The sequence below is a fragment of the Enhydra lutris genome, unplaced genomic scaffold (genome assembly GCF_002288905.1).
Source record: "Enhydra lutris kenyoni isolate GAN:26980312 unplaced genomic scaffold, ASM228890v2 scaffoldscaffold7, whole genome shotgun sequence".
Taxonomy (NCBI): Eukaryota; Metazoa; Chordata; class Mammalia; order Carnivora; family Mustelidae; genus Enhydra; species Enhydra lutris.
Window position 1 is genome coordinate 7,999,886 of NW_019154091.1, and position 18,950 is coordinate 8,018,835.

The 18,950-nt window shown below is 40.8% G+C and overlaps 1 protein-coding gene across 1 annotated transcript in view; it reads right to left on the reverse strand.

Annotated features, from left to right (window-relative positions):
- Positions 1-902: 902 nt before the first annotated feature.
- Positions 903-18,950, reverse strand: part of LOC111142052 (ELK3, ETS transcription factor) — a 67,843-nt gene continuing 49,795 nt past the window's right edge. The window contains exons 4-5 of the mRNA XM_022494991.1: positions 10,316-10,438; positions 903-3,424 (exon numbers count right to left, since the gene is read on the reverse strand). Coding sequence (XP_022350699.1) covers positions 3,326-3,424; positions 10,316-10,438 — 222 coding nt within the window. The 3' untranslated portion in view covers positions 903-3,325. The remainder of the gene's footprint in view (positions 3,425-10,315; positions 10,439-18,950) is intronic.

The window sequence follows — 18,950 nt, forward strand, 5'->3', positions numbered from 1 at the left end:
GGCTATTCAGGGTCCCTTGAAATTCCATTTAAATTTTAGGATGGGGTTGTCTTATTTCTTAGGAAATACGCCATTAGGATTGTGATAGGAATTGCGTTGAATCTGTAGATCCTTTGTGACTATTGGGATTTGCAGTCCATGAATTCAGGATAGCTTTAATATTTTTTTTAGCAATGTTTTATAGTTTTTCATTGTATAAGTCTTATGCCTCCTTGATTAAATTCATTCTTATTTTATTCCTTTTGATGTTATTCTAGGTGGAATTATTATTTTTTGAGTTTTTCATTTGCTGATGTGTAGAAATAGAAATGATATTTGTGCTGATTTTGTATCCTACAATTTTGTTGACTTTATTAACTTTTTTGTGGATTCTTTAAGGTTTTCTACATATAAGACCATGCCATCTATGAATAGAGATAGCTTTACTTCCTTTATAATTTGAATTTCTTTTATTTTTCTTGCCTGATTACTTTGGTTAGGACTTTCAGTCCCATGTTGAAGTAGAATTGGCAATATGCTCTTTATGTTAGGGAAAACACTTTCAATCTTTCACCACTGAGTATGATATTAGTTGCAGCTAAAAGAATAAATGATACTTTCTTTTCTTCCTCCTTACCTACCCCTATTTCGATATAAAATGATTGGTAGACCTTAAGACTTAAAAGATCAGAGGACCACTTTTCAAACCAGTTCTCCTCCCACCCCCTTCTCTAAGTCAACCTCAGTAATTCTGTTTGTTTCCTTAAATATCTCTTTAAAATGTACATATATATAATAACATGTTTTGATGTATCATATTTAAGGCTAGATGACTTACTTTCCAACTTGTACCCATATAGAAAAGTAAAATTTGGATTATCCCAAGTAAATGGAAGTAAACCAACCCCACTTGCCTCCTCACACCTTTTATCACAAAGTATTTATTGAACAAAAATAATATAATAGTAAAATTGATACATATATGAAAGTGAATGAAGAAGATATACAGTCATAGAAAAGATGTGTACAAGGAGAACGTTTAGGTTATAGTTCTATAAAACCTTAGCCATCTCAGTTTAACACTGATGAAGTAGACATATAAAAAGAAAAAGTTATTATGTCCTTTGAAACCTGTTACACACACACACAGAATGAGGCAGCGCTATAAGAGTTATACTTCAATACCTCCAGTTCTACATTTGTGTCATAGTTTTTTGATCCATAAAAATCATGGCTTTTTTCTTTTTCTAATGAATGGAGCTAGAATGTATGTTAATCATAGTATTTCAAGGAAGGAAATACAAGAATCAGATTTATAATCTTTTGAGTATTTCCAGTCAGCATGTACATCTAAAAATATTTTCGGTTGTGATTTTTGTACATTGATTAACTTCCTTTGGTTTCTCTTTAAGAATCTTAACATTTGGAGTACATTCTTTTATCTGACAAATTTTTAAAAATATTCTATCTTTGTTTTTTCTACATAACGTAAATACTTGGGCTAGTAGTTACTTACAGTTAGGCATAGGAATCAGAACTGGAATGAGCACCAATCATTGTTCTACCTTTAATGAGCTGTGTGACCTTAGGCATCTCCCTGTTGCTCTTGTGTAATTGCCTTATCTGGAAACCATGGTAAGAAGCATTCTCAAAGGCCCCTTCTACCTTTAACATTTCATGTTTGGTAAATATCAGTTCCCTGGACCAGCTCTTTTATTTTAGTACAGAATTATCCTCAGCTTATGAGGATGTGACAGTAGTATCTGTGGATTTTGGAATTAACTTTATATCTAAAAGTGTATATTAGAGATTTATACATCCCCATACACAGAGACACTTAATTCCAATGGAAAATCTCAAGATTTTAAGCATTATAACAAAGTTTTAGATTCTTTGAAAATTCAAGGAATATTTGTTTTTACAAGCTTTATTTTTTACTCATTTTTCATAATCTTGCCATTTAATACCTACTGTGGAATCCGTTGTTCAGCCACATTTCAAACTGGTTTGTTACTTACAGTTAAGGATGATGATCTTGAAAGCACTGGGCACTTTCCAGTTCTTTTCACATTAGAACTTTCCTACTTCATGTACAAAACAATGCCTTAAGAGTGGCATCTGCTGATGTTTCTGTTCTCACTGCTCTACACTACACAAAAGAATTTACTGCTGAGTGCTCCAGATTGTTAGTAGTTCAGTTCCACAATGAGGTTCCTAAAGAGTTACGTATTTCTTATATTCAATTTCCTTCATTCTCACCATAAACTTAGTGATACATAAAACAGTGTATCCTACCTCTCCATCTCCACAAACAAGGCTATGCTTTATACCCCTGAAGACATCTATTACAGAATTGTTAGGTTCATCAACCAGTTTGTAAGCCTCTTCCTAAGCATGAGATGTTTAAACATTAATTATAGTTCCAGGGGTTTAGAGAAACCCGAACTCATAACGATACAGGAAATGTATCAGGGGTGTGATTCTCTATGGAAAACTGGGAGAACCACAGCTAATTTTTTGAAATAAGAATTTGCTTACATAGGAGATACCCCAGGGGCATAGCTAGAATGAATCTGATGTAGATTTCCATCTTAGGTTTTTGTTTGGGAGGAGCTTAAAAGATTGTAAACAGCTAGGTGGCTAACCTTTCAAAGTTCATTTTTTTTTTTAAAAATGCACTTTAAAACATTTTCTTTTATGAATGTTTATTTTCTAAATATGGCTTAGTTTCTTTTATAAAAACATGAAATCGGACATTTACTGAACTTCAGTTCAAAAGAGGTTCTAAGGCAATTCTTATACAATTGAAAGCGAAAAAGAAAAATATGAATATGCTTTCATTTTGCCTACTTGTGAAAAATGATTCTACTAGAGAGCTGTTTGATACTAATTTTTGTCTTTCAAACATTTTTTCTTAATACTAAAAAATATATAAATCATTTACATAAAACTAAATGCAAAGGAAGGCACAGCTGGTTATAGTGTCTATAAGCATAGTACAGCATATGTGGAAATTAGAAAGAAAGCTTCACATCCTTATTAGTTACACTGAAAACCATTAAGAAAAGTTCTTCACTGTCAACAGTGTTCAACACTTAAGAGCTAAGAGGATATAAAAACAAAAACATAAAAATCACTTAATGCCAAACAGATCTTCATATATACTTGAATATAAAAAAAAAAGTTTTAAAAATGCTAACATAAATCTAGACCATCCATGTTATGAAAAGTGCAAACCAAATTAACAGCCGGTTTCACAATGTCCTTCTCATGACACAGGTAAACTAGCCCATGGGGACAAATTTGTTTCATCAGTTAATAAGTCTTTAACTGTGGCCAGATGTCATCAGGATTTCTGAGAATTCGAAGAAAGCAGTACTGGAGAAGCAGCTCTATCCAGACTGGGGATTGGCACTGGCATGTGGCCATTAAGCAGTGTTGGAAACTGTAGGGGACACAAGATTTTTAAAATAATTATTACAGATTCATTGGGACGAACTTAATTTCTTTACATTCCTAGACAGACCATAGTGACCCATCCCCCTGGGACTGATGGGTTGCAAATTATTGGGCAGAATGAGATCAGGATTATATACAGCAAACAGGATGATAAGGCCCAGAAAATTTCCCTATTTTATATGCCTAGGCCACTAGGAAAAAAAATGTACATATGGTGCTAAAGCATGTTCTCATACTCCTTTTAAAAGGTTCCAAGCTACTTAGAATGCTGATTTGCTTTAAAGTAATTTTGTTTTTTTGTTTTGTTTTGTTTTGTTTTTTTTGCTTTAAATTTTGAAAACCACAGACAACTGACTGCTGATTCACATGTAAAACTTCTAATACTTCTAATACTCTATTTTGAAAATGGCCATTGTTTTTCCAGAGTACTATATGATGCTTCTCAGTAACTGTTAAAAATGAGGAATGTTTTAGCTTAAAATATTTAGAAAGCAAGAATATATATTGAAGCTGAGAAAGTATTTTTTTAATTACAATGATAAATAATATCAAACTTAATAGATCACCCTTAAGTGACAAAACAAAGAATAAAGTTAATTTCTGTATTGTTGGTAACTAAGATGATAAATGGGATAAAAAAGTATATGCTTTGGTAACCTTCCAGTCTAAAGAAAATACCACCACTGTACCCCCAACTGAATAAGAATAATTAAAGGCCTCTTTTTAATACATAACTGTTCACAGCTAGATTTTCGCTGTCCAGAATGACATGTGCCAAAATGATCTCCAGGGGTATCTTCCAGCTTTATTTTTATTTAGTCTAGATAGGTTAATATTAAAGGTCAACACTATAAAACTGCAGAGCCTGGCACAAGTTAGAAGTACAATAAATATAGAATATATTTCAATTTTCAAACTATTTCAATAACTGTTAATGTCTCATACCTTACAGTTTATTGGTGATTGTCATTTCAGTTCGTATCTAGGAGCTTGTAAAGTAAGTTTGGTTATCCCCATTTGACAGAAGAGAAGACACAGCTCAGATAAGTTCAGATTGGTTAAAGACTAATAAGCAGTAAAGCCAAATCTTAAAAGATCCTGTGGTTTTTGTACCAAACTGGCCAACTTATTTTTGGCAGGGCTTGGTGTGAGTGTGCTCTTTAAATACTCTTTCAGTTTCTTTAATGGTCATTGGCATATTCAAGGTTTTTGTTTCTTTTCTGACACTTTGGAATTTTAGTTTGTAGAATTTTATCCATTTCAATTGGATTATCAAATCTATTTGCATATATAGTTCATACTCTATTAAGATCCCTGCTCTTAACTACTATTCCCATTGACTTAAGAGTGAACACAGGATGAAGAGCAGGTTTTGAATATTCATTCTCTTAGCTTATTTGCAGTCTTTTCTCATTTTGTTTTTGGTCCATCTTATTGGTGTTTTCAAAAGAAGCAGCTTTTTGTTTTGTTAATCTTCCTGTTTTAAAAAGTATGTTACTGATTTCTGCCCTCTGCTCTATTTCTTTTTTTTTTTTTTAGATTTTATTTATTTATTTGACAGATCACAAGTAGACAGAGAGGCAGAGAGAGAGAGGGAAGCAGGCTCCCTGCTGAGCAGAGAGCCCGATGTGGGACTCGATCCCAGGACCCTGAGATCATGACCTGAGCCAAAGGCAGTGGCTTAACCCACTGAGCCACCCAGGCGCCCCTGCTCTTTATTTCTATACACTCAGTTGTAGTTTCTCTTGCCTGTCTCTTTTGGCCTCTTTCATCTTTATTGACTCCCTACCTCCACTAGCTTAAGTTGCAACATTTATCCCAAACTTTTGTTCTCAGCCTTCCTTTCTCCTGCGCTGGCCTCAACAATCCTTTCCTGCTGTCAGTTAGACATCCTGATAGGACATTGATAGATGTGTCTTCACCAAAAAACTGCTATTCCGCATTCACTCTTAAGTTGGTGAGAGTGGTGATATGACCATGACCCTAAAAACTTCAGTTAGGGCTCTGCCACTTACTAATGTGAGGTCTTGGGTCAACTGAGCAATGACTCTGGGCTTTTTGTTTCCTTATCTTTTCAGAAAGAACTGTTGGGAGTACAGTTGACTCTTGAGCAACACAGGTTTGCAGATTTTTTTTTTTTTTCCAGTAAACACAGTATAGTACTGTAAATATATTTTCCTTATAATTTTCTTTTCCCTAGCTTACTTTATTATAAGAATACAGCATAATAATACATATAACATGGAAAATGTGTGTTACAGTCAACTGTTAAGTTTTTGAAAAGTCAGAAGTTATATGTGGATTTTCAACTGTGAGGAGGGGGTCAGCATCCCAATCCCCACATTGTTCAGGGGTTAACTGTATTAAATCAGAAGCCATGAAAAGTGCTTTGAACAACATTTAACATACCCTAGCCCTCAATAAATGTTAACTGATTACTTATAGCATTTCCAGTCTTTTAATCACATAAGTAATCTTTGCCTCGTCCTAATTTTCACTTTGCCTCCTACTCCTCAAACCCAACTAAAAGTCTTTCTCTCAATTTTACCTCTGGAATGTCTTCTAAATATATTCGTATTGTTCTAAAAGATGATTTTTCCCTCAGTATTTGCAGTAGTTATAAATATTCCTCATATCTTCCTGTACCTTACACTTTTTGCTTTTTCTTCAGTCCTTCCTTCATGCTTATATCAGCAATATCTTTCTAAGATAGAGATTTTAGAGGTGCCTGGGTGGGTCTGTTAAGTAGGTGCTTTTTGTTCAGATCCCAGAGTCCTGGGATCGAGTCACATGTCAGGCTCTCTGCTCAGCGGGGAGTCTGCTGCTCCCTCAAATAAATTTTTAAAAAAGTAGTATAGTAAGATCTGTTCTTTTATCTCCAGCTTAGAAAAACTTCCATTGTTTTCGAGAGACTAAGGTGGAAAATCCTGAGCATACCATTCAAGGCCCACAGCCACCCAGTCCCTTCCTAGACAATGTTCTTATATATCCAGATCATATAGATTATCTAGAAGGTGTTTTCTCTCTGCCAAAATCCTATCCTTTTTTCCCAGCTTAGGTACCACTTCTTCCATGGAGCCGCCTTCTAGTCCCTAGCTAGAAAGTTACTCCCTGTTGGGTTCCTATAACATTTTGTTTATATATCTATTATATTATATATAGATTATAAATATTTATATTTATAATCTATATATATTCCCCTACAATCCCTAATAACAATGCATTGCAAATATTTTCTGGGTTAGATCTGTTGAATTAAAATATTCAGAAAATATTCTCAATTGAAAACTTAATTCTGGGGGTGCCTGGGTGGCTCAGTTGGTTGGGTATCTGCCTTCAGCTCAGGTCATGATCCCTGGGTCCTGGGATTGAGCCCCACAGTGAGCTCCCTGTTCAGTGGGGAGCCTGCTATCCCTCTCCCCCTGCCATTCACCCCAGTTATGCTCTCTGGCTCTCTGTCAAGTAAATAAAATCATTAAAAAAAAAAAAACAACCCTTAATCCTGCCTTGTTTTCAAGATATTATCTGTACCTATGCCAGATTTGATGAAAATCTGTTTCAGAAGTGGAACAGACACCCTGTAAATAAGCTCAAAATGCCAAACTGTTCCGACCAATCTCGTTTTATTTTTAAATATACCTCTTCCAGAAAGGCACTAATATCTTCTCTCCCCTTCCCTTAAATTCTTCAATATCTGCTGTAAGTTGCCACAATAATTATATCAGTGGACCTTCTGTGCAAAATCTCCTCAGCTTTGTCAACTCTTACCTGAATAAAGATTCTGATCTACTTTCCAAGCTTCACAACAGGAAATTTGCCAGCATAATTTAAAACTTATTGTAGCCTTCCTCCATGTCTAGTATCTATGGAAGATTTTGTTGTTGTTGTTGTTTTTTAATTTGTTAGAGATCACAAATAGGCAGAGAGGCAGGCAGAGAGAGAAAGGGGGAAGCAGGCTCCCCGCTGAGCAGAGAGCCCGACGTGGGGCCCGATCCCAGGACCCTGAGATCATGACCCAAGCCAAAGGCAGAGGCTTTAACCCACTGAGCCACCCAGGTGCCCCACGTAAGGTTTATTTTTAAAGAAAAATAGTTCAAAAGGGGCACTGCTGATAATCTGAATTTTGAATATTCCTCTTACCATGTTTTATTTACTATTTTCAAAACTGCTATTTTCAACTTTTTCACAACTGCTTCTATCATGGGAAGAGTAATATTTTAAAAAGTACAAAGTTGTTTTTCCTTAGTTTTATGGACCCCAATCACAGAAGAGGGCACAAGGCCCTGCCAACAATCCTCTAAACATGATTGTTTTCCCCATTCCTACCTCCCATTTGTGGGGTTTTTTTGTTGTTGTTGTTTTGTTTTGTTTTTTGGTTGTTTTTGAATGGCTCTGGTAGGACAGGTACATTTTGTGAAATTAAAATTCTGAGTAGATGGCCTTTCAATGCAGCAATTTCTTCTGCAGGATTCTAGTTATAAATTAGGAACCACTGGTCTCCTGTGGTTCTCAAAGTGAATTCCTAGAGCAGCAGCATCACTAGGGTCTTGAAACAATATTATAATCAGACCCTGTCCCACACCTTCTAAATCAGAAACTCTGAGGCTGGGGTGCAACAAAATCTTTTAACACGTTGCATGTTACCTTTGAGTGCCACTGGTCTGCAGTGGTGACTGAAGAGAAAAGGGTGTGTATGTGTGTCCAAGACCCGGAGCTCCAAATACCCTGCTAATGTGTAGAAACCCTATGGATATGAACCACTGTTACTGTGAGGAGTGATGATGGGCTGGGAAAGGTTTAGTATCCAGGGCAAAGGATCCCAAAGAACTCCCAAACAAAAGTTCTCCCTGGCTTCCTTGGGAGATCACCAAGCCCTGTACCAATCAGGTGGCAGAATTCTCAGTAAGGATGGAAGTGAGATTCCATTCATTATTCACAAATATCTAATGAACCCTATGGAGGCTTTCATGGATTGTAGGACTAAAGTAAGATTGCAGTCCATGTACCCTTGGAACTTACCATACACATGGCACCAAACAACTCCTTCCTTTGGCTCTCCTTAGGAGCTCTAATACTAGAATACTGCTGCTCCATTCTGAATATTTTGAGGAAATAAGGTCTTTCAGTTCTCCACCAAAAGTTTACTAACCTAAAACTTTTCCTAGTACTACATTAGCTCACTGCTTCTAGTTCTTGTTTCTCTGCTGGAGTTAAAAGGGCTAAAAATCAACATGTTGGCTGTGTATGACCATAGCTCAATTTTCTTGTGATGAGAAGATGGGCCAAAAGAGAAACCTGATTACCTAGGGATATACAGTCACATCCTGACAACCCTACCTCAACCTTACTAGGAAACCAGAGAAGCAAGATAGCAATCAAAACCTCTTTAGCTCCACCTTCTTCTGAGACCCTAAATCCCAGCATGTATAGCTCCTGGCACAGAGGGGATCAGTACTAACCTTGATAAGCAAAATGACCCGTGCTCAAAAATGCACAGAGATCTGATCTTTTTAACACTCAGTTTCTTAAATATTTCTTAACTTTTTCTTTTGTTTTTTTTTTGTTTTTTTTAAAGATTTTATATATTTATCAGACAAGAGATCATAAGTAGGCAGAGAGGCAGGCAGAGAGAGAGGAGGAAGCAGGCTCCCTGCTGAGCAGAGAGCCTGATGTGGGGCTCAATCCCAGGACCCTGAGATCATGACCTGAGCCGAAGGCAGAGGCTTTAACCTACTGAGCCACCCAGGCGCCCCTTGTTTTTTTCCAAAGTAACCTCTACACCAAACGTGGGGTTCAAACTCACAACCCTATGATCAAGAGTCACGTTCTCTACCAACTGAGCCAGCCACATGCCCAATTCCTTGGTGAATTCTTAGGTATCCACTCATTTAGTCAGTGATAATTACTGAGCATCATTTGTGTGCCAAGCAATGTGGCCAGACACGGGGTGGCGGGGTGGGGGGGGGCAGGTGCCGCTGTAAACAAGAAACAAGATGCAGTTCTGGCCTCTTGAGGGCCCACAGTCTAATGGGGGAGATTGCCAGGTGACTAGGCCATTGTAATACAAAGTGGTTGGTGCTAGATGCAACAGGAACAAAAGAACTACATCTAGCTTGGGTGAGCCAAACTGGGGAGGCGGAGGGGGGGGAGCGCAGGCAGGCATGGGATTCAGGGTGGATGAAACAGGCTAGAGTTAGAGGGGGTTTTCACTTACCCCAGTTTCGCTTCACTCCTGTCCCTAGGACCCTTTCTATTCTCTTAGTAACATCTTTATCTGTGAGGAACTTGGTCTTTGAGTCTCAAGGGAGAAATACTGATTACCACACAATCGCAAGTAATGCTACTGCAAGATTCTAGTGTGGGAATGAATAATAAATGCACCTACCCAGTAACAGGAGTTGTGCAAGATAAAGCAGCTAAGACTGTTTTTAACCAAATGCCCTGGATGCTCCTTTCTTGTTACGGAACAAGGAGAACTTGACGATGATTCATAGAATCATACAGCTAACTCTTCTATTACAGTATAGTGACATTCTTCACTGTTTTTGTTTCTCAATTCAAATGGTGTGAGTACATTGCTTCATTTTTTAAAGTTGTCCCTTTTCCTTGATAAATTTCCAGTTTTCATAGTCAATGAAGATATCCAAACCCTTTCAGAATTAATGGTTCCATCTGCGATATCTGACATGAATACGCCATTTCTGCCTCGATGAAAATCTCTGCCTCTGAAGGCTGGGTTTGACAGCACCATTAACTCCCCGTGGAAACTTAACATTTTATCCAAAGGTAGGCTAGAACTCTGTTACCTTTACAGTATTTATTGGGAAACACACCCTTTAGAAGCCGGTTGTTTAAACATTCATTTCTAAATGCTCACCTGGAAAAGCGTGTTTGGTCCTTGCAACCGGGCGGGACTCAGTGGAGCAACTGGACTAAGGCTGCTCCAGAAATGTATGCTGGATAGCAGTGGACTCGGGGTCAGAAGCAATCCATTTGGTGTCTGGGAAAGAAAACACATACACAGGTTTTGATAAAGGTATCACCTAATTCTGGCCATAATCAGCAGTGCGGCTAGGTACACTAGCCACGAACCAAGAAACAAGCCCTCCCATCTTAGGAAAATCTGACAACTATGTACTTTCTGCAAGGCTGCGCACAGTTTAATTTTCTTCAGTTCTGATGGTATTAGCAATTTTATAAAGGAGCAAAGTATGGACAAGTTACCTTCCCTAAACACTCTGAACACTGTAAAACTCAAGTTTATAGCAGTATTCATCCAGATGGTTCCTTCAATTTATTTCCCTTCCCACATTAAAGATGATTTAGTGTACAAAATGGGATTCCATGAAGGAGCCTTTTTTTTTTTTTTTTAATCTATATTTTCTTATTTTCCTACAGTGGACATCCATTACACACATTTTAAAGGGCCTCTCGAGCTTCACTTTCATGGGCATCAATGGCCCTTTAAGATTTTAGGACCTGTTGTTAAAATACCCTGTAGCAGCTTCTGCAAAAATTCTGAACTGGGTTTTCCAAAGATTCCACTCCGGATATGAGGCTGATGAGAATTCATCTCCCTGGCAATGGTTTGGAGGAGGAAAAAAATTCTTTCTTGTTAGATTGGGTGTAAAGCCAAAACTCTGGGTTTCCCAGGAGAGTGCCAAGGACTGCATTTGCTTGCACACACACAGCAGGAGTCCTGGCCTACAAGCGAGCTGGAGGACAGAAGAAACAACTCGCCCCAGCTGGTATGTCTGCATGGCTTTTATTCTCAGCTGAGGCAAACTCCCTGGCCCATGGTGGTTTTGCACCTTTGCTAACTAGAAGGAGCCCCTCAGTGGTTTTGTGATGTCAATAAGGTGCTCTGTGTAAGAAGCACCACAGCAAAGGCGCCAGCATTGCCGATTACATCACTCTAGATGCTAAAGTGTTATTTTTTCCTAGAATTGGCCCCAGCAGCTTCGTTAATTATCAAGAATATCTGGCATAAACCTAAGTCGAAAGGTCTGTTCTGTTCCGCAGAGACAAACATCCAAAGGTTCTCAAACTGTGACACTGCTGGAAGGTAAACTAATTTATACCATGTTGAGTCTTCGGTTCCACAGCATTTCCTACACATGGAATAACCTATGAGGTTACTAGAATAAATACATGTTTTAGATAAGCTTCCCACTTCTAATCCAAGGCAGTTTTACAAATATGCCGGGCCATCTGGTCTGGTGATTAAGACTGAACGCTTCAGCATGGGCTCTGCCAGGGTTCCAACCTCAGAACCACTACTTACCACCTAGGTAACCACTCTATGCCTTGGTTTCCAAATCTATAAAATGGGGAGGAAAAAATGCCTACCTTAACGACTGCTGGGAAAATGAAATAAGATGGTGTACGTAAAGCTCTTAATATGTGCCTGGCACATAACAAATGCTCAGAAGTGTTGATCACAAGTGTACCCAACATACTTATTCAATGAATTTCATCTGTTCATGGGAAAAGTTCTCAATGTGTCTATGAAAGTACTCAGGGTTCTGAAACCAGTCAAGTCAGCCAGTACCTTCAAGGCTCCTCTCAGTCATATTAGGCTCAAGTCCAGAAACTCAGGTCATCTGAGAACTAACATTTGCTTGTTACTCTGGAACGAAAATCCAGCCACGTTATGCCACGTTAACATTCAAAAACTAGTGTGTTCAGGGCCTCCAGTTTACCTACCAATGAAGGTCCCAAAGCTCTTAAGAGACGGTAAGTCTTCTAGACTACAAAACCTACCTTTCTCTTATTCATGGCCATAAATACACATCCACTCCATTTTAATCCTTTGAGCAATACATGAAGTTTTATTTTAGTCTAAAATGTGTACCCAGGTCTGGATGTGAGATGTTTGCACATCTGTTTCAAAGGGATACAGGACGTACTCAGAATATAGTAGTCTTCTGTTTCCCATGTTTAATCTTTTGGAATATCTTTTATAACATATGCAAATAAATATTGTGAAATGACTTCATTCGCTCTTCTCCCCACCCCGACCCCTCTTCTCCCTGAAGATCCTGTGGCTGTAAAGAAAAAATTATTTGGTTACTCTTTTAAGGAATGTTCCTATTAATGCTCACCCTGGGTAATTTCCAATACAGTGCGAGTTTTTAGAGCCTTTTTCCACAAGCTCCTGGAATCAAGGTGGGCTGGGCCTGAGGGCTAGACACTAAAGAAAGAAGCCACAGCAAAACGCATGCTTCCTCTTCCTTCACCAAAAAATACTTTAGCAAATGGGCTCTTTTGAATGGCAAACAGGGAGTTCCTGATCCCACCAGCTTCAGGGAAGGAGATGCCCTAGGACCTGAGGCAAAGGGCATTGATGTTCAAGGGGAAAGACCATCTAAGCAGGATCTTGTTTTCATCCTCAACTCAGTTCTTCTTCCACATAATACAGTCTCCTACAAAGCCTGCACATTCAAGCTAAACCTGGTGAGCTGGCATTACCCAGACATCCCCCACCTTTGTGCCCTGGTTCATGGCCCTCTGCCTGGACCAGGCCCTCAGACCTCTTCCTCTTTCCTACCCCTGCCTCCCTCTGCCCCTGAAAACTCCACCTCCTCAAAGGAGACTTTTCTGCTTTTCCCTCCATCAGGTGAAAGTTGTCTTTTTCCTGAATCTTTGTAACACTTTATAACCCCTTTTTCTCTTAACAATTTCTGTGTCATATTATAGTAATTTGCATATTCTTCTTATACTTCTTTCTGTAGCCTTTAAGGTAGGATGCTTATCTTTATTCCTATAGCACCTGGTTTCTAAATACTTGATGAGCTGAAGCGATCTATAGCTCTAGGTACATCCTCTCACATGTGACCTGTTGGACATGTCCAATGGAATGCCCATGTTCAAACTAAACACCTCACATTCTTTCCAAGTCTAGTGTTTCTTAGGACTCCTCCATTTCTATCAACAATACCAGCCATTGGGACGCCTGGGTGGCTCAGTTGGTTAAGCCGCTGCCTTCGGCTCAGGTCGTGAGTCCAGCGTCCTGGGATCGAGTCCCGCATCGGGCTCCTTGTTCTGTGGGGAGCCTGCTTCTCCCTCTGCCTGCCACTCTGTCTGCCTGTGTTTGTTCTCTCTCCCTCTCTCTCTCTGACAAATAAATAAATAAAATCTTTAAAAAAAAAAAAAAATACCAGCCATTTATCCACTCAAGAAATACAGAGTGCGTGATAATGTATCAGGTGCTAGAGATACAATGATAAAACAAGACATGATCCGTGGACTTACAGCCCTGTCTACAATCCAGCATCCTCATCACTGAGATGCAAAATGATCTCCTACTTGCTACAACCTCTGGGGACGACCTGTGGATCCTTCTTTGAACTCTGATTTTTGTCCCCCATTTCCATTCCTGCTGCATTCAAGGCCCTATAAGCTTAGAGATGGCATTCAGTAAATGCCTCCTAAACCAGCCCCTGTACCTCTGGTCCCTCTTTCTATCTATTCTGAGCACCACCACCAAATCAGTCACCCTAAGATGCTTTTTGAAATTCTTCCAGTTTCAGGGGGAAAAAATGCCTTAGCCACAATTCTACATTCCCCCATAACCTAGTTTCATAGGCTCCTTAATTTCTCTAGATGAACCCTCCTACTTGGCTTGATGTGTCCTGAACACAAAGAATTCCAACCCACTAGTTCTTCAGCACTTGTTCCAGAACTTCCCTGACTACGTAACCCACACTTCCCCATGCTAGACCCATTCCATGGGTGATCTCATCCATTTCTATGATTTTAAGCACCCCTTACATGTTGGTGACTCCCTAAAATCTCCAGGCCCAAACTCCTCAGCTCCAGCTGTAGCTGGATGTTTGCTCCTTTATGTCCTACAGGCTTCTCAGCCCAAAATGAACTTGTAACCAACCTTTCACCATGAGCTGATTCTTCCTCCCATGCTCCTCATAGTCCATTCCTGGCTCTACCCTACAACCTTCACACCTGATTAGTCACCAAATCCTATGGACAATTCCTTATGTCTCTCTCAGATCTGTCTCCTGTGGCCCCATCCCAAGGTCACAGCCTTAGATCTAGATCCTCCTTGTCTTTCATCTGGAATATTATCATGGTATCCTAACTGGGTCCAGCCTCACCCCACCCCAATCTACGTCATCAGGATGACTTCTAGAACACAACTCTATGTCACTCGTGCCCCATTTCCCACTGCGTCCTTCACCTTTGGAATTTATCCCTCCATCCCTTATTAAACTACTGTACTGCCCCTACACAGTAAGCTAGTTCACCTCTTTATGGCTTGGCTGCTCCTCTGCCTACAATGTCTTCCTCACCTTATGTGCCAGATGACTGCTACCGATCCTTCAACACCCTGCTCAAGTGTGAACACGTCTCCCATGAAACCCTGTCAACATTCTTCCCCATCCTCAGCAGCATTAATACCTTCTTCCTTAGTATTTCTTTTGTACTGATTTGGGACATTATATTAAACCATTTAAGGCAAGTTATGAGCTATTTACAATCAGATTATCTAACTGACGTTCGTATCCCCAGCTCCAAGCACAACACCTACACGTGATAGGTGCTCAGTTCCTATATGCTGAATTGAACTAAATGATCTTTCCCTCTTCTGTTCCTAATGGTGCTTCTCTGCACTGTGTATCTGACTCTTGCCACATGCTGTCGTCAATCTGTATGCCTTGTCTTGGCTAGGTTAGAAGGTCTTAAAAATAGGCACTGTATGTACTTCTGGTATCCTTTCAGTGATCTGCAAATAATGCTTGATAATTATTTGCTGAAAGACTCTAAAAGGAATTATTGTATCTCTCAAGTTAAGACCCCAGCAAGCTGGTAATTTCCTATCAAAACAAGTCTAAAAGTTCAGCCAGTTTTCAGAGATATCTGTCATTTCACATCACCCTAAGTTATATTGCCCCATATTCTTCACCTATTGGACAGCAAGCTATACGCTCAAGAGAGCAGGAACTGTCTGTCTTGCTCGCCTCCGTACACCCCAGTCACTAGCAAATGGTAGGTGTTTACTGGTTATCTCCCAACAAGAACTATTTGCAGATTATTTGATTTGATAATTTGAGGTACCAAGACTTTCGTAAGTCTTTCGGGCTTTAGAAAATAAAGGAGAGGAAATCAGGGTGTCCATTTAACATTCTGTTGTACCAACAAACATCACAAATCTTAGTCTCTCATGGACACCAACAGAATCCGTGACAGTGCCATTCTGGGGTTAAAAACAAATCCTCAACCAAATAAGGTAACTACTTCTGGAGACTCCTGGAGTTGCCCAAATTCAATAAAAACATCAATTTTGAAGACTTTAAAAGAGAAGTTCAATCACACATAAGTCTGCATAGCACTGACTCTGCTGATCTTAAGGAAAGGGGGACCAGAACTCCTTAAGAGTCTAAAGTAGGTGTTGTCAGTGGTAGGAGGGGAAAAAGGAGTAGGAGCAGAGCTGGAGAGCAGGCAGTGGGACCATGATGGCAACAGATAGAGATGAGAGAGGCGCCAAGGTGGAAAGTGGGAGGGCTCTACCACAGTTCCTTTATCTTGGGCAGTCAGAGCCTAGGGAAGGAAGAAACTTCAGCTGGAACATCAGTCATGCAGAACTCTACCAGCAACATCGTTCACTGCAAAGAGCTTCCAAAAGGACAACCTCTCCCCAGTAGGGTCAGTATAGAGAAAGCTGGACGCTAAGCTGGAAAAGTGTTGAAGAGAGTGGGATAAAGGGAAGAAACAAACTTTCATCCTCTTGTGATAATGGCCTAGGAGACAATAAGATGAGAGCCTATTCCAGGGCAGAGCTCCTCAGAGAACACATCCATTTTACTCCAAACTCCCACCTGATGATTTTGGCCCAAAGTTGTTACATCTACCAGTAAATGAAAGGAGGTTCTCGCATTCTGGTCCTCTGCCAGCTGTCTCTACTCAATTAGTGCCATTCAAGGCTGCCGCTAATAAAACAGCCTGGGGCATGCATGCTCAGACTCTGACGGTGAGTTCATGCCCCAATGCCCGCATATATCCAAGTTCAGCATCTTAAACATCACACATGAGATTAACAGAGGCCTTGGCATGAATGAAGGGAAAAGCAATGCGCCAACCGCTAATTCTGAACTAACTACATTGCTAAGAGATGAGGAGGGAGACAATGAACAGAAGAGGCAAATGGAAGGAAGAGGGACAGAGGACACCAAGGTGCAGAAGACACAGAGAATTGGAAGTTCTAACTGGCACTCTTTAGGCTTCCATGGTACCTGGCTAGGAATCATGAGGGTTTTGCATCCTGGCTCCTCCCTCATCTCAATGTCTATAGCTCATGCCATGAGAGATAACATCCTTGCTTTTCTACCAACAGTCCAATATGACCTCTGGCTGAGCTCCAACTACATCACTTCTCGGTACACAGCTGGCTTTTGTATTCTCTGCCCTCAGTTCCTTGCAGTCCGTGCTTGACGGGAGTCTGGGTGATCATCATGTCTGTCTATATTTGTGATCTTGGATCCTTAAAAAATCAAGAGTAATCTCAGCTGCACTGTATAGATCCCAGCAAATGCACCATAAGTATTTTCGATGGGAATGGAGATTATGGTTTGGGGCGAGTGGCAGAACAATGAACATTTTTTCATGTACACCATCGATGACATTTCAAATCTGAATTTGGGCCTACGCAAGGTGGGTGGTTTAATATGATCCTCGAAGGGAAAAGTAACCACATGACCCTGTTCACGCCAAGACCCTCTTAATCCTACCCTTCCTTCTGCCATATTTCTATCCGAAAATAACTGGGAATTATTCTCGGGATAAGATAAAATACAAACAAACAGTTCTTGAGATAAACTATATCCCTGGGAACTTCATTTTCAGGGTATCAAGTTATTAGAGCACATCTTTCATTTCTTCTAAAGCCAACTGTTAAGAAAAGTTGATAGGACAGTCCCGCCGGTAGCAAAATGTTTACATGCAAACAGTGTCACGTTGCACACAGCACATCCCACTGAGGAAAGTAATTTCTACAGCCGAAAATGCTAAGGTAGGAGGGAAACCAGTGAACTGTGAGAATGAGACATCACTGCTGCCTGTGGGAGAAAAGCCCCAAGTCTCCTTCAGGAGAGGAAACCCCCAGAATTGACCTGGAAGTAAAGGGAAGGCTTTCGCTCCTGCCCTCTGGGGGGATTGCAGGGAAATGGGCTCACTCTTTAGGATGAGACGGGCTGCTGGAGGTGACCTTGCCTCAGACTGTCCCCTGAGGATGAACCGTGGCTCAAGGCTTAGTTTTTTTTTTTTTTTTAAGATTTTATTTATTTGACAGATCACAAGTAGGCAGAGAGGCAGGCGAGGGGGGTGGGGGTGGGGAGGGGGAGCAGGCTCCCCGCTGAGCAGAGAGCCAGATTCGAGGCTCGATCCCAGGACCCTGAGATCATGACCTGAGCTGAAGGCAGAGACTTAACCCACTGAGCCACCCAGGCGCCCTCAAGGCTTAGTTTATGAGCCACTCAAAGCGGCTCCTGGGGGAGCGAAATCTCTGAGAATCCAAATCCTACATTGATTTCTAGGCCCACCTTAAAGAGCTGGAGGATTGTCAAGCCCACACAGGTGTGACTATCCTGTCCGATCTCAGAGAAACCACTTGGGTGAATGAATATCCCCCCCTGAGTCCTGCCCTTTCTCTGCTCTCTCCCTCCCTGTGGCCACCCTTGGCTGCACTGGGTACAGAGCTGACACTGCTGGAAGGTGAGGGAATTCAAGTCCTGAGATTACACCATCTCCCAAAGGCAACCCTTAACTCCTCTGACTCCACTTAGCACTACACTACCTTGTAGCCACCCCAGCCCCTCGGCTTGGTCCAAAGGCACTCTGAGCCAGAGACCTTACATCTACTCTCCTGTCATGGCAATAGACCCCTGCCCTTGCCCTCTCTCTCCTCAGGAAGCGCTGGCCCCCTTTCTTAGACTCCCTGGCACCAGCTCACAAGCAAGGTCCTACTCTTGCAGCTTGGCTGAGGACCATTCACTCTCATCTGCCCAAGGCACAAGTCCTCTCTTAAAGCATCTGGCTTTCCACTGCTTCCCCTCTCCTGTTTTAGGCTGTTCTAGTAGTTCCTGTCTCCCAGTCCTGAGTTGAGCATCCCCTTGTTCACATCCGCATTCTATCCCTGCCTCATGTCAAGGTACGCCCCTCCCCTTGCCCAGCCATACCTTCCTCAGTCCCACTGGGCAGAGCCACCCTAAATTCACTGTGTCCAGATCCAAAACCCCAGGGCCAGCCTGAGCAGCTTTCCTGAGACAACAGAACTGGCCATCTGTTCGGAGATGGTGATGCAGGCTCACAGAGAAAGCAGATACGGAAATCTGAATTGGCCTCCGTCTGGCTTGAGATCTTTGTAAACCTTACAGCTGTGAACACAAAGGAGGCCAGGGGAGGAGATACTCAGAGCGTGCCTACCCCCGCCCCCGCCCTCTTCTCAAGTTACTTCTCTGAACTACTTGAGGAACCGCTGTTTCTGAGCCACTCACTCC